The sequence below is a fragment of the Balaenoptera physalus genome (genome assembly GCF_965194825.1).
Source record: "Balaenoptera physalus genome assembly, chromosome: 16".
Classification (NCBI taxonomy): Eukaryota; Metazoa; Chordata; class Mammalia; order Artiodactyla; family Balaenopteridae; genus Balaenoptera; species Balaenoptera physalus.
Genome location: NC_138898.1, coordinates 33,741,117 through 33,756,308, shown reverse-complemented (window position 1 = coordinate 33,756,308; position 15,192 = coordinate 33,741,117). Strand labels below are relative to the sequence as shown.

At 41.9% G+C, this 15,192-nt stretch overlaps 1 protein-coding gene across 3 annotated transcripts; it reads right to left on the bottom strand.

Annotated features, from left to right (window-relative positions):
• Positions 1-15: 15 nt before the first annotated feature.
• PRNP (prion protein (Kanno blood group)) lies at positions 16-12,096 on the bottom strand. Of its 3 annotated transcripts, none has more exons than XM_082431440.1 (3): positions 11,921-12,096; positions 9,164-9,262; positions 16-2,525 (listed from the first exon to the last, which is right to left on the bottom strand). In XM_082431440.1, exon 3 carries the CDS (start codon positions 2,513-2,515, stop codon positions 1,742-1,744), a length of 774 nt encoding a protein of 257 aa, XP_082287566.1. In that variant the 5' UTR covers positions 2,516-2,525; positions 9,164-9,262; positions 11,921-12,096; the 3' UTR covers positions 16-1,741. The 3 variants fall into 3 exon arrangements, with proteins under 3 accessions (XP_082287566.1, XP_082287567.1, XP_082287568.1); XM_082431441.1 differs by having other exon boundaries at positions 1,159-2,525; positions 11,925-12,050; XM_082431442.1 differs by lacking the exon at positions 9,164-9,262 and having other exon boundaries at positions 1,159-2,525; positions 11,921-12,053.
• Between the last annotated feature and the right edge of the window lie 3,096 nt (positions 12,097-15,192).

Genomic DNA, 15,192 nt, shown 5'->3' with positions numbered 1-15,192 from the left:
ACTTCACGGAAGATGCTCCTTTTAGCTCTTGTTTAATATTAGTCAGATATTAAACACATAAACTTTTAATACAACAAAGCAAGTACATGCAAAGTTACAAATATAGAAAATATAAAGCACATGCGTATTTCAAATACCACTCTGTATTCTTATACAAAACTATTCAGTGCACATTGTAAGCCTAAGGACCACACAAAAGGGTTTCCTTTAAGTGTTATTAAGTATTAGTACCTTACAAAAACAGGTAATGCATTAGATAGTTCAGATGTTAACCGCTCTAACCGAAATTTCTAAGTTTGTCATATGCAATATATATATATGTATATATATATATATAAATTTTTTTTTTTTTTACATAGGATACCCACAAAGTGCAAGCCAGTAATAACAGTGCAGAATAGTAATGTATATCTGCTAGGTGACAATATTGAACAACCCAGGGAATAATTTTACCTTACTTAAATAATGGTAACAGAATTTCTTTTTCCACTTTGAATGGATCATATTCCTACCATCTCTAACCTATTTTTTTTTTTTTGGAATGCCTCCCTATTCTCTGATTCAAAAGCCAATTCCAGAAACTAAGGACCTAATTCTATTTTTTGACAATTATGAGATAGCAGTAAAGAAATGAAAGCATTTCTTTTCTTTGTACACTAATTGTTTTCTTCATAACATAATCCTCTACATTTGCTGTTACACTCTTACCAGTCCAACACCAGCACTGGCCCAGGAAGGATTCAATCAAATGAATACCGTGTTTTTAATAGCTGCAGTTTCCTCTATGTTAAAATCTCCTGGCTTCATCCAAACAATGTTAAAATCATTCTGCTTTCCAGGTAAACAAACAAAAGAGATTTGCTCTCAGTGTCCAGAAGGTAGTTTAATTAAGGTAACTTAATTATCTATAGTTTATATTACTAAAGAAAAGAATACCACATGAAGGTGCTTTAAACATCGAAAATGGGAGGTTGTCTTCGAGGGCACCTCTCCCATATGTTGGAAATTTTTAGTCTCAGAAGCCTTTCATATTATGTTAGTTATGTTCATTCCCTGTGAAATTGTCCTCTGCCCAGAAGTCTAGTGTTGCACGAATATCCATTCTTGATGCAATAGCTGCTGTGTAACCCATACTGCAAAATGCAGAACATCCTTACAGTTCTCTGCAGACACAGGACACATGCTTTCCACTGGGTTGAGCCTGGGCCCACAAGATAAGGATTTCTAGTTTTGTTTTTTGAATGAATATTATGTGGCCTTCTTCCAGATTTGGCAGAAATGCTGTCTGAACAGGGAAATGCAGTCAGGTTTTCTTAAAACAAATGAGGAAATTGCTATAAAATCACTGCTAAGATGGGGCATTAGTGTACTGAGCTCTAGCTGGAGAAGGAGCTGGAGGTATTTAGGCAAAGGTATTTGAAGACTGCTTTGAGAATTGTTTTAGCCTCAATCTGTTGCACTCGACAAAAAATAAGCCTAGATCAACCAATGATTATTTGCTGTTACACTTTTACCAGCTCAGCACTAGCATTGGCCTATGAAGGATTCAGTCAAATGGGGCTTGAATAAATAGCATCTCAGATCTACTCTCCATTTCCCAGTGCTGTAAGGGCCAAGGGTATTAACCTACAGGTGACGAACAGAGAAGCAAGAATGAGACACCACCACTAAAGGGCTGCAGGTAGATGTCCCCTCCCCCAACCTGGTGAAGATTAAGATGATGAAAACAGGAAGGCCTTCCTCATCCCACTATGAGGAAAATGAGGAAAGAGATGAGGAGGATCACAGGAGGGGAGGAGAAGAGGATCACACTTGCTCCTCTTTGGTAATAAGCCTGGTATTCTCTCTGGTACTGGGTGATGCACATTTGCTCCACCACACGCTCCATCATCTTGATGTCTGTCTCAGTGAAGTTCTCCCCCTTGGTGGTGGTGGTAGTGACCGTGTGCTGCTTGACTGTGATGTTGACGCAGTCATGCACAAAGCTGTTCTGGCTGTTATACTGATCCACTGGCCTGTAGTATACCTGGCTGGGGTAACGGTACATGTTTTCACGATAGTAACGGTCCTCATAGTCACTGCCAAAATGTATAAGGGGCCTGCTCATGGCACTCCCCAGCATGTAGCCACCAAGGCCCCCTACCACCGCCCCAGCTGCAGCAGCTCCTGCCACATGCTTCATGTTGGTTTTCGGCTTACTGGGCTTCCACTGATTGTGGGTGCCACCACCTTGACCCCAGCCTCCGCCACCATGGGGCTGACCCCAGCCACCACCGTGGGGCTGACCCCAGCCACCACCGTGGGGTTGGCCCCAGCCACCACCGTGGGGCTGACCCCAGCCTCCCCCTCCCTGGGGTGGATAGCGGTTGCCTCCAGGACTGCCCTGTCCTGGGTATCGGCTCCCCCCAGTGTTCCATCCTCCTCCAGGCTTTGGTCGCTTCTTGCAGAGGCCCATGTCACTGCACGTGGCCACAAAGAGAACCAGGATCCAATTGGCTATGTGGCTTTTCACCATGATGACTTATCTGCAAAATAAAGAGGGTGTCAGCGTTGTGTGTTTATGTTGAAAACACTTAACGTCTGCAGCATAATGACTGGCTGCAGAGCAGTGGCAACAGCTATAAATGTTCTTGGTCATAAATGTTCTTCACATTCCACGTCTGTTTTACAACACTTACAGCAAAAGTAATTGTAGGTAAAGGGTTAACACAGCTCTTTCTCCTTCTCTCAGGACAAATTTGACCTTAAGATAATTTCTGGCTCTGTTTCCTAGAAACTTGATAAAGGTGGAATGCCAGCAACATTGCTTATGATAAAAATAACCTGTGGTTGATACATTGTATCTAAACTGGAAGAAACTATAAACACCTGGTAGGTTTGCCATAGCTTTGAGCTTCTCTGAAGTAGTGATTTGGGCTGTTATGAGGGATATGAGCTCCTGGAACCTCCCGAGACCCTGGCATGGCCCCTATGGAAGTGATTCTAATGTCCAGTTAGGAACACCCCCAGGTAGGTGCTGAAATCATTAAATCACTTTCTAAATAGCTGGCTCATGTCCTCTTTCCTCGAGCAGGAATGTAAGCAGGAAATGTCTCTTTTGTTTGCTGCTGTCTCCTCAGGGCCTGGCACAGACTGTATACACAATAGATACCTGTTAAGTGAAGGAATTAATATCCTCTGAACATATAAATGCCAACAAGAATTTCCTCAAAGAAATTCTCAATACAATAAATTTTTGGAAACAGGAAATGTGCAAGATTCTGCAAGCCCACCTATAAATTCATTTTTCTCTCTATAGACAAACAAATGGGGCTGTTCAAAATGGGGTAAGGAAGGCTGTGTTCACAAGATTTGCAGTCACTCACTCACTGAATGAGTCTTAGTTCAGCATTTAATGGTTTGTGAGTGACTTATTTTCTCCTAATTTTTGGTAGAAACGACACATATCTTATATGAAAGGGCTAGCACAGCTTAGGAATAAACAAAGTATCCTGCATGATAACTTATGAACCTTTGCAGAATGTACATTCATCAATTAAAAACCTCCTTTCCGATTGAAGATCTCATTTACCCTGGGTGCTTGGTTCCAAGGGCAGAGATTAAAGACATATAGTAGAATGATCATTAAACAGTTTCTACTGTACCCCATGTCAAACCATATGCACAAAATACCATGTGCCACAAAACCAAAAATGGCATACGTTGTAATGTTGATAGTAGTCTTATCCCCAGCACTGGGACATCTTCAAATAAAAATGGCATCTAATATTATAAAGTTATTTTTCATAACCTTCAGAACTAAAGACTAAATTGGATAATATTCAGAGGAAGAATGATTAAACAAATAAATGAATTAACATCCTGTTTATGTTTCTACTATCATTATTGAAATGTCTTGGTGTAAATAAAAATATATTTGAAAGTTATAAGCCCAGTTAAACTGCTCAGAATATGCCAATTAGGATTTTTGGAGGCTCTTTTGTGTAAGGTCAGAGGTACAGGGTCCTGGGATATGTTGACTGGCCTCAATCTCCCATCCACATCTCCTGGCACTCCATCTTCTGCAGGTCTGCTTCCCTGATCTATTCTCCATTTGCTTAATGGGGCTCAGCTCTTAGCTTCCATGCTGCTCACAATTCTGCTCAAACACCTCAGGGAATTGAACAAGGGATTATCACCTTCTGGAAAGCTTGGTGTTTGACATGGAAGATGAAAGACTGGAAGAATCGAGGTGGCACCCAGATTTCTGGATTGGGCAATTGTGTGGACAGAACACGGAAGGTGGAGCAAGTCTGGAGGGAGACAAATGTGGTGTGTGGCTTTGGCAATGCCATTGTCAAACTACAATGCCATTATCAAGCTACAATGCCATTATCAAGCTGCCTACTGGGACAAGAGATACCAGTAGGCAGTTAGCTTGGTGAGTCTGGAGCTGAAGAATGACCATGGACTGGAGATACAGGCAATAGGGCATAAGGGCCATGGGCATATGTTGCTGATCAGTACCTTAAAACTGAATATTAAAGTTGGATGATCATAAACTATATTAAGACAAGATCATTTTAAAATCAGTTGAGAACAACAATAGCAACATTTAATTATAAAAAGCATAAAAAATAACAACTACATTTTGAAGCAGAGAATCATTTCTAAGGATAAGGACTCAAAACTTAATGAGACCTTGGAGAATCTCTTTCTGTTTGTGATAAAATAAGGAAGATCTTATATTATTTAATCCAAACTTCTCACTCTACAAATTAGGCCACCAAGATTCAGAAAAGTCAAGTGACATATCTGTGATTACAGTGTTAATTAGTGAAATTGCTAGGAATAGAGACTAGGTTTCTGAATGTCTGGCTGTGCTATGACACTTCATATAAGATGCTCTCAGAGAATGGTCAGGTGTGGCCTAACACTCTGGCACATTTCAAGATATTAAGTATTTGACAACAGTCAGTACCTATTTATCACTAAGAAAAATACTCTTAGTAGACTAGGAATAGGAGGTAACTTCCTTAACTTAATAAAGATTATATAACTAAAACAGCAAACACAATAAGTAAGTTTTGAATGTAGTCCCTTTAAGATCAGAAACAAGACAAGGATGTCCACTGCCACAGGACTGGAAGTCCTTCCAATGCCATATGCAAAGACAAAGAAGTAACTGGTGCAAGAACTCCAAGGAAAGAGCTCCAGCTGACATTACGTTGAATTAATGTGATCATAAACAGAGAAAATTCAACAGACTCAACAGAGGTAACACGAGACAACTAGAGTTCAGCAAGGCTGTGGGATACAAGATTGGCCTACAAAAATCAGCAGCATTTCTCTACACCAGCAATAATCAACTAGAAAAAAATTAATAAGATAGTAATAATTTCAACCCAAACTATAAAGTATCTAGGATTGACTTAAGACTGGGGAAAAAAAAATTGAACATTAGTAAAGAACAAAGAAGATGATCTGTAAACATGGAAAGGTCTTGGTTGGAACAACTTAGTACTATAAAGATGTCAATTACCCCCAAATGAACTTATAATTATAAAATGACAATCAAAATTCCACCTGGATTTTTTGAGGAATTCAATAAACCCACAAGGGGTAAGAAATGTCCATGGGTAGCAAACTCAACCTTAAAAAAGAAGAGAAAAGAGGAGAGAATCTACTGTCATCAGACATTAAATCCTATTACAAAGCCATAGTAATAAATGTAATAAATATGGTAACAGTCTAGAAACGGACCTACAGATCAACGGAAGCAGAATAGCAAGTTCAGATATAAACCCATGTATATATTCTTTAGTATGAACCTGATAAATGATAAATCGGACACCACAAATCAATGGAGAAAGAAAGGTTTGTTTAGCAGATGCTTCTGGGAAACTGGAGGAAAATAAAACTAGGACCCTAACACCACAGGCAAAAGCAGACCCTAGAGACCTAACTGTGAAAGGTAGAAGTTTTATGAATTAAAAATCTTTGTGGGATGGATTGCCTTTCTATTAAATTATAAAAACAGATGTTAGAATCAATGCATTAAACAAATATTTATGGAACACCTAGTACGTGCCAGTTTTTAAAGAAATAGAAAACCTGACGATAAACCATAGGAGAAATGGAGAAAAAAGTTACTGTACAATAGCCATTGATTAGCTTAACAAATACTTGTTGTCTTCTAAGGGTCTAGCATTGTGCTGTGGCTGAGGACACAGTGGTGAGTAAGATGTTTAGTTTGTGGGTTCAAGGACTAAAGAAGATAAGTGTCTGGAACCTGAAAGACAGTGGGAAGCCATTAAAGGGTCTTAGGAGAATAACATCACAGGCTCTTTTTCCTTTTTTTTAACAAAGTTTGCCCTGACTGTTGTGTAAGGAGAAAATTTGGGGGGCAAGAAAAGAAATGGTGAGACCACTTATAAAACGACTGAAGGAAGATGGTGGTGTGGCCTGGGACTGTGCCAATGCAGTTGAGGAGCTGTGAAAAAATGGGATGTATTTTGCAGAAAGAACCAATTAAGCAGATAGAGTGGATGGAGGAGTGAGAGTTGATCAGGTTTGTGGCTTTCATAGCCAGGCAGATGGTGGTGATGCCATCTATTGAAATAGAGGAAACTGATGGAGGGCCATGCTTGTGAGAGAAAATAAAGTTTTAGTTTGGACATATTAACTTTGCTACATCTATGAGCCATTCAAGTGGGAGTATCAATTCAGGCAGTTGTTGTAAGAATCTGGAACTCAGTAGAGATAAACATTTGGGCAGCTTCACCTGAGAAGTGCTGTTAATAGCCAAGGGAATAAAGGATCGAGATTCAAACTCCAGTATTCTGAGTGAAGGGCTCACACTCTTAGCTATCCAACCTCCAGCAACATGGGTGCCAAAATCCAAAAGAAAATACCACCAAGCTGATTTTGATAGTTTAGTAAAAGAAGAATACACTGTGACCAATAAGGATTATTTAGGAGTACAAGGATGGCTTAAACTCACGAAATCAATTAACCTATTAGTAGGTTAAGGAGAAAAAAACACAAAGATTCTCTGATGTTGAAAAGTTTTCAATTAAAATCTACATACGTTCCTGATTTTTTAAGGTTAAGCTGTTGAAAAAATTTCCATAGAACTAGAAAGTAATCCCTTTCCATCATCAAGAACAGCTATCACAGACACACAGCCCACACCCTACCTTAACTGAAAGAGGAAAGGCATTCTCCTTAATATAATGAACAAGACAAGAATGCAAGCAATTGCTGCTATTTTAGACTGTTATGGAGGTTCTAGCCTGGTATGATTTTCTTTTTTAAAAAATTTGTTTATTTTATTTTTGGCTGCGTTGGGTCTTCGTTGCGGTGTGCGGGCTTCTCATTGCGGTAGCTTCTCTTGCTGTGGAGCACGGGCTCTAGGTGCGCGGGCTTCAGTAGCTGTGGCACACGGGCTTCAGTAGTTGTGGCTTGCAGGTTCTAGAGCTCAGGCTCAGTAGTTGTGGCACACGGGCTTAGTTGCTCCGCGGCATGTGGGAGCTTCCTGGACCAGGGGTTGAACCCGTGTCCCCTGCACTGGCAGGCAGATTCTTAACCACTGCACCACCAGGGAAGTCCCAGGTATGATTTTCTATCTGGAAAATCCAGGAAAATCATCCAAAACTGTGTCCTAGAATAAATAAGTGAGCTTATTAAGGTGGCAGTTTTTGAAATCAACATATAGAAAAGAGTGAATACTCAAATCAATTGTAATTATTTAGAAGATTTAGTGTGAAAAAAAAATCCCACTCAGAGTGACAACAAAATATTCAACATATCTAAGATTTAACCTAAAAATAAATAGACCTTTTAGGAAGAAAGCTGGAAGACTGGAAAAAAAGAGAAAGACAGACAATGTTTTTGGTTGGGAAAATCAAGACTGAAAGATACCAATTCACCTCCAAATAATCATAAAGTCAACGCAATTTCAGTCCTAATTTAAAGAGGATTTTAAAGAATATGATGAAATGATACTCAAAATTAAGAAGACTAAAGAAATTATTGAACAGGAAGAAAATCTAGGGTATACTTGGCCTGCCAGGTACCAGAATGCATTGCAAAACTAAAATAAATAAGCTCATGTGGTATTAGTGCATGAGCAGAATGGCAGAGCGATGAAACTAGAGAGAAGGAACAAAAAAAGATCCATATATTATCCCATTCATCCTATTCCCATGGGGAATACATGGGACTGAGAATCAGAGCCAGGAGGAACTTGTCCAGTGGTCATGTGCCAGGGGCCAAACTTCTGATACTTAAAACATGTTACACCCTTGACACTTAATTGGTGAAATTTGGAACTGGCACCAAATAGTCCCCCTACCCACCACTGCCCCGGAAGAATTTCCTGTCTTTCCTGAGCTAAGTGGAACTCATGTGTCATATTTTTATCTTTTGAGGTCACTGCCCCTTAAAGAGCCTAATGCAAGCTACTCAAAATTTTACAAACCGCTCTGGGGTGGGGGTTTTTCACTGGCACTGAGGCCTAGCCCTGGACTGAATAGGGCAAAGGGCCCGAACCTGATCCATCCTCAGAATTATGTGAACAGCTTGAAAAAAAAGCAACATTGCTAGAGCCTACCCCATACCCCAGGAGAATATGGTTAGAAGAAAAAGGATGAACAAACAGAAAAAATTCTCCCAAATGTAAGAATTGCTACACATGCTATTCATTCAAGGATTATTTTGCTACAGTCATCACAGCTTTAGATACAGGCCTGTTTTGAATGTTTCACATGGAGCAGTTCACAGCTGATAAACTGGCTGCCTTGGAAGAGGAAATAAGATCCAAAAAGAGAGAATGGAATAGGTAAATTAAAACTACAGCTTAGAAAAACTGTCACCTCATAAAACCTTTTGTCAGTGTTAATTTGGTGCAAAAATGTTTGTAATGTTACTGCTTTTATTATACTATTTTTAAAATGGTTGCTTCCTTACATAACTCAGAATGATTCTAGAGAAAGCCCTTTCCCTGCAAAATCAAGATGATTTTACAAGAAAGGATGATATAATAGGTGTGGGTTACATATATAGATCCAAGTTGCCTCCAGAGCAAGGATTTGTGATCACAGCCTTTCGAGGCCCTTATCTTCTGTGACAGTTGGAAACTTTCAACCATCACAAGACCAAAGGGATTCCACAGGGTACGTACATTTGCTTTGGCTCAGCTAAGTTGGATTTGTGTCCCTGGGAAGACAGAATGCTTCGGCTTGGCTGAAACTGTTCAGTTTTCAAATATATTCAGGAGTCCCTAAAAAAAAAAAAAGAAAACAGAAAAGAAAAAACTAGAATTGATAAATAAATCTAAGAACTGATTCTTTAAAAGAAAAACACAATATATAAATTACTAAACCACTAATAAATCTACTCAAGGAAAAAAACAAGATAATATTTGAAAAAAAGAAATGAGGTCGGTTCAAAAAAGCAGCAGCAAACATGACATTGAGCTCTCCCTCTCCCACACTCAGAAAGCTGTGGGTACATTTCCTTAAAAAAATTAACTATGAACTATTTTAAAGATTATGTTATTTAGAAAAGCAATATATCAACAAAAAAAGAAAATTAAAATAACCTGTATTTCTATTAAAACTTCATTTTTATTCAGATTTTTTACATATACATTAATAAACTGCATTGGAGTAAGTAGATGCAGTTTACTAATCTGTACTTTGACTTGTCAGTTTTTTCCAATATATCACAGACAGGCTCCAAAATCATGACTTTTGATGGTTACACAATGTTCCTTTAAGTTAATGTGTCATGATTTTCTTAGCTGCTGCCCTACTGTTATACACTTAGGTTGCTTCTCCGTCAGGTCTAATTTTAGATCATTCTGAATGTGTGTGCATATGGCTTTTTTTTTTTTTCCTTTCCTGTTGTTTCTTCCATTGCAAGTAAATTCCCAGGAGTGGGGTTTCTGGGTCTTGGCTTAAATGCATCACCAGATTGCTTTTCACAAATTTCATACAGATTCACAATGTCCCCAGTGCAGTGTGACTAGGAAAAGAATAAAGGTATACATACCAAAGGTCAGTTTTACACAAACAGTTAATCTTGGCAAACTCCTTCAGTAGGTATAATTTCCTCTAGTTTATGAATGGACAAAAGGAGGATGAGGAAATTAGGTAACTGGTCCCAAGCTGTGAAATGATTAGTTGCAGAGCCATCTTTCTAACCCCAAAGCCCTGTCTCCTCCCAGGATAACTGAATATGCAAATTTCTAGGCAACCGTCCAGCAGTGGTTACTGTTACTGTTGTTTTTGCTGATAGTTGCAAAATGATAATCCAGACTTACTTTAATTTGCATTTTATTCTATAAACGATTCATCATTTCACCGTTTATCTTTTATAATCTCGATATTTTCCTTTCACAAGTATGAAAAATTTGTGTCAGATAAAAACCATATACAAATCACATTCTAGCTCTGCTTTCTTTCCCTTTCTGGTTAGTTCTTTTTCATTGTAAGAGCTCCTCAGTGTTTGGGTAGGTAAAATTGTTCCTTTTCATTGGTGATTTTTTTTTTTTTCTTCTTCAAATCTGAGAGAGTTGTTGATTTTTCCAGAGGTCTGACATTTTTATTCAATTTTCTGTTCCTATTTTTTCTGATAATTTGATTTGTGAAAATCTTTAATTCTATTCTATCTGGATTTTTTTGCAAGGAAAAGGGAAACACTTCAAATGCTCAGCATGCCGGGAACTGCTTATTAAACCGTGATTGCTCTAAGTACAGGAAAATAACTCGGCCATGAGATGAGGATAATCATCATCAGGGAGGTGAAACTGCATTGTGTTGTGTATGAATCTGGAGAAGAGGAAACTGAAAAACAGAAGGCAGTGGCTTTGAGATGGTGAGGGTGGATGTGATGGTGGTGGGCTTATGATTTCAAAAAATCTATTTGCTACTGCTGATACAAATAGCAAAGAGCAAAAACGAAAAAGGACTGCAAAAATGGACTTCTCCCCATTGTTTAATAATCAAACGTGAAGGTGCCACCCATACTAGCGGAGGAATATGGTTCTCCGAGGGGCGCTGCCCGGCCCTGATCCCCGCTCTTGGAGTACCCCTGACGGCCGAGTTCTCTCCTTCCAGAGGGACAGTCGAGACAGCGAAAAACAAAGCCTGTGCGTCCACCACACCTGAGCTCGCAGGAGACACTCTGCCGCCGGGACCTGGGCGTCTCAGGCCCGGGAGTGAGGGCGGGGTCGCCCCAAGACTCCGCCCGCCGAGGCCGGAAGCCCAGCTCACGCCAGCCTGTGCCGGTCCCCGGGGGTGGCAGAGACCCGGCCGCGTGATGGCAGGCAGGGCCCCCTCTAGGGAGGAGGTCGGCGGTGGTGGCTGGGGGGGCCCCCAGACGCCCCGGGACTCCTCCCCGCCGAGGCCCTGACCCCGGGTGGGCGCCCGCGTCCCCTCTGGGCATCGGGAGGGCCCGGACCCGCGCCTCTCCCTGTTCCTCCTCGCTGAGCGCCCCAGCGGAGCCACTTTGCGGCCCTCGTTGGGTTCCCCGCGCCCATTCCCCGGACCTGTGGCCCCCTTGCCGGCGCTACTCGCCCATCCCACTCCCGCCGTGGACGTGCGTGGGAGGGGGGCAGACTCGTCGACACTACCCACATCCCTCCAGAGGGGCCCCGGCCAGCCGCGGCCCCCTCCCCCATTCCGAGTAAATGCAGCTCGCCTAACCAGGAGGGCAAAACCAAGCCACGGCGTTAGAAAACCAACGAGCACGCTGGGTAGGCCTGACTAGTTGCGCGCCCTCCGGAAGCCCCCCGCCCTCCTCACTGTCAAGGTCGGCCTCCCGCCCAGACCCGGCCGTGCGCCCTCGCGTCTCGGCCCCACGGCAGCGGTTCTGACTGCCGGCCTCTGCGCCCACGGCCCCAGCTGGGAGGTTAAAGAGCGATGCGTCTGTTTACCTACCTCTGCGGGAGAGAAGAAGCTCGCAGCTCGGCGGCTGTCAACGACTGGCGGCGAGGGCCGGCGTCAGCGCGGGGCAGAGGAGGAGATGCGGGGGCGGGGCGGGGAGGCGGCTGCCGGAGCCCAGGGTTTACACGTAGAGGCTTAGCCCTGCCAAGCAGGCCCGGGAATGTGAGTCCCTGGGAAAAATGAGTTGGGATTTGCTTAGACGCTTGCGTCAACTAATATCGCCTCCCCGGCTGGCTCGTCACTCCTTGAAGTTGCTTATTGACTATAAAAATCATCTTTAAAGGAAAATTCGGCCCAAAGCCCCAGCTCCATGTTACGTAATGGAGAACTCGAGAAAATGAAAGATTAGGGAATGAGAAAGCAATTTCTGGAACTTTGGTAACCAGAAATTTCTAAAGAGGAAAAAAATTCTGCTGCCCTGGATTGAGCCCAGTTTGTGAATTTACACATATATCCTTAAAATTTGAGGCCTAGAAAGGACATTAGCTATCACCTGTTCCTTCATTTACTCAGTTCCTGCTCATTATATGCAAAAGAGATGATTTAGATTATGATATTCACAAATGAGGAAAATGCCCTCCATATAACAAGTCCACTCTGGACATTACCTGAGGTTTCTTGTATAAAACATTGTGTGTTCTTGAACATTATTCCTGCCGAGAAATTAGGTAGGGGTTTGTCTCATGTGAAGGATGGCAAATGATAGAAGACGCGTTAGGGTTAGGGGGATCATATACATTATTACCCAAATTGGGGCGCTTTTGAGAGTACCAATATTAATTAAGCCGGGTCAATAGGCATAAACCTGGGAAAAATGAGACATCTAGTTCCCTTGTTATGGGCAAGAGGCTCCACTAAGCTTGTGAGGAAAAAGGTTTAAAAATATTGAGACACCCATTGGAAACAGGATTTGGTTTAAATACTTGTATCCCAGGGCGGCTCACTCAAGTGGGAGGGGACAAGTGAAAGAGGGGAGAAGCCAGGAGGATTGTGTAGAGTGGAGCGATGTGAAACAGCACTGGGGTGATGTTTATATGATTGTGGGTGAAACAGTCCTGGTGATGTTTATATGATTGTGGGTGAAACAGTCCTGGTGATGTTTATATGAATGTGGGTCTGAAAGGTCTGCTTGGGAAGGGCAAATGAGAGGTAAAACATGACCATGGGATGGAGATGATTCAGTAACAGAACTGGATTGTGGCCAGTTAGAAATGAGTGTTAGGCAGCAATGCCAGGGCTGTTTTCTATCCAATCAGTCTTACATAATGATTAGGTTGACAGTGCTTTGAGAGCCTTACCTTCTTTCCTCAGAGATGGCTTATTGTGAGGTGAATTGGGGGCAGTGAAGCATCTCTTTGAGTCTTGAGCTGGGGTGGGGCTGGGAGTGGCTGACCAGATCAGACTGGGCAAGGGGCTGACTTTCCCCTGCCAGGAGGGGCCCTGTAAAGCTTGGTTAGAAGATGCCAAAACTCAGCTTTTTTCTCAAAAGAATCCTATGTCTACTGGCTGAATGCTTTCCTCCCTCCCCCCAACCAGGAAAATGCTCAAAAGGCAGAATACTTCTTGGGGGTTTGAGGGAACCAAATGGGATTGCCTTATGACCTATTCTGGCCATTATTGCTATGTAGCAACTACTCCAAAACTTAGAGGTTTAAAGCAATCACCGTTTTATTATGCCAATGGATTGTGTAGGCCAGAGAGTTGGATGGGCACAGTGGGGATGTCTGAGGCTGCAGTTGGGAAGACTCAATGTCTGAGACTGGCTTGATAGCTGGGGGTTGGAATCAGCTGGAGGCTCTGTCACTTGCATGGCTGGCATCTGGGCTGGGAGGACTTGAAAATCAGGTGTACTGATTGATGAGTCTGGCTAAAGGTTTATCAGTTTTGTTTATCTTTCAAAACAAAAGGTTTTTAGTTTCATTGACCTTTTCTATTGTGTTTCCTTATTGATTTTCTGTCTGGATGATCTGTCCATTGATGTAAGTGGGGTGTTAAAGTCCCCCACTATTATTGTGTTACTGTCGATTTCTCCTTCTGTGGCTGTTAGCATTTGCCTTAGATATTGAGGTGCTCCTATGTTGGATGCATATATATCTACAATTGTTATATCTTCTTCTTGGATTGATCCCTTGATCATTATGTAGTGTCCTTCTTTGTCTCTTGTAACAGTCTTTATTTTAAAGTCTATTTTGGGGCTTCCCTGGTGGCGCAGTGGTTAGCAACCTGCCTGCCAATGCAGGGACACGGTTTCAAGTCTGGGTTCGAGTCCTGGTCTGGGAAGATACCACATGCGGAGCAACTAAGCCCGTGCTCCACAACTACTGAGCCTGTGCTCTAGATCCTGTGTGCCACAACTACTGAAACCGTGCACTTAGAGCCCCTGCTCCACGACAAGAGAAGCCACCGCAATGAGAAGCCCGTGCACTGCAACAAAGAGCAGCCCCCACTCGCCACAACTAGAGAAAGCCTGTGTGCAGCAACGAAGACCCAACACAGCCAAAAATGAAAATAAATACAGTCTATTTTGTCTGATATGAGTATTGTTACTCCAGCTTTTTTTTGATTTCCATTTGCATGGAATAACTTTTTTCATTCCTTCACTGTCAGTCTGTGTCACTAGATCAGAAGTGGGTCTCTTATAGACAACATATATAGGGGTCTTGTTTTTGTATCCATTTAGCCAGTCTATGTCTTTTGGTTGGAGCATTTAATCCATTTACATTTGAGGTAATTACTGATATGTATTTTTTTTAAATTAATTTAATTTATTTATTTTTGGCTGCACTGTGTCTTTGTGGCTGCGCGTGGGCTTTTTCTATTTGCAGCGAGTGAGGGCTATTCTTCGTTGCAGTGTGTGGGCTTCTCATTGTGGTGGCTTCTCTTGTGGAGCACGGGCTCTAGGCACAAGGGCTTCAGTAGTTGTGCACATGGGCTTAGTTGCTCCACGGCATGTGGGATCTTCCCGGACCAGAGCTCGAACCCGTGTCCCCTGCATTGGCAGGCGGATTCTTAACCACTGCACCACCAGGGAATCACTGATATGTATGTTCTTACTGCCATTTTGTTAATTGTTTTGAGTTTGTTTTCTTCCCTTCCTCTTTTCTCTTCTTTTGTGATTTGATGACTATGTTTAGTGTTGTGTTTGGATTCCTTTTTATTTTTTGTGTGTATATCTATTGTAGATTTTTGGTTTGTGGTTACCATGAGGTTTTGATACAGCAGTCTATATATATACAGAATTGTTTTAAGTTGCTGATCTCTT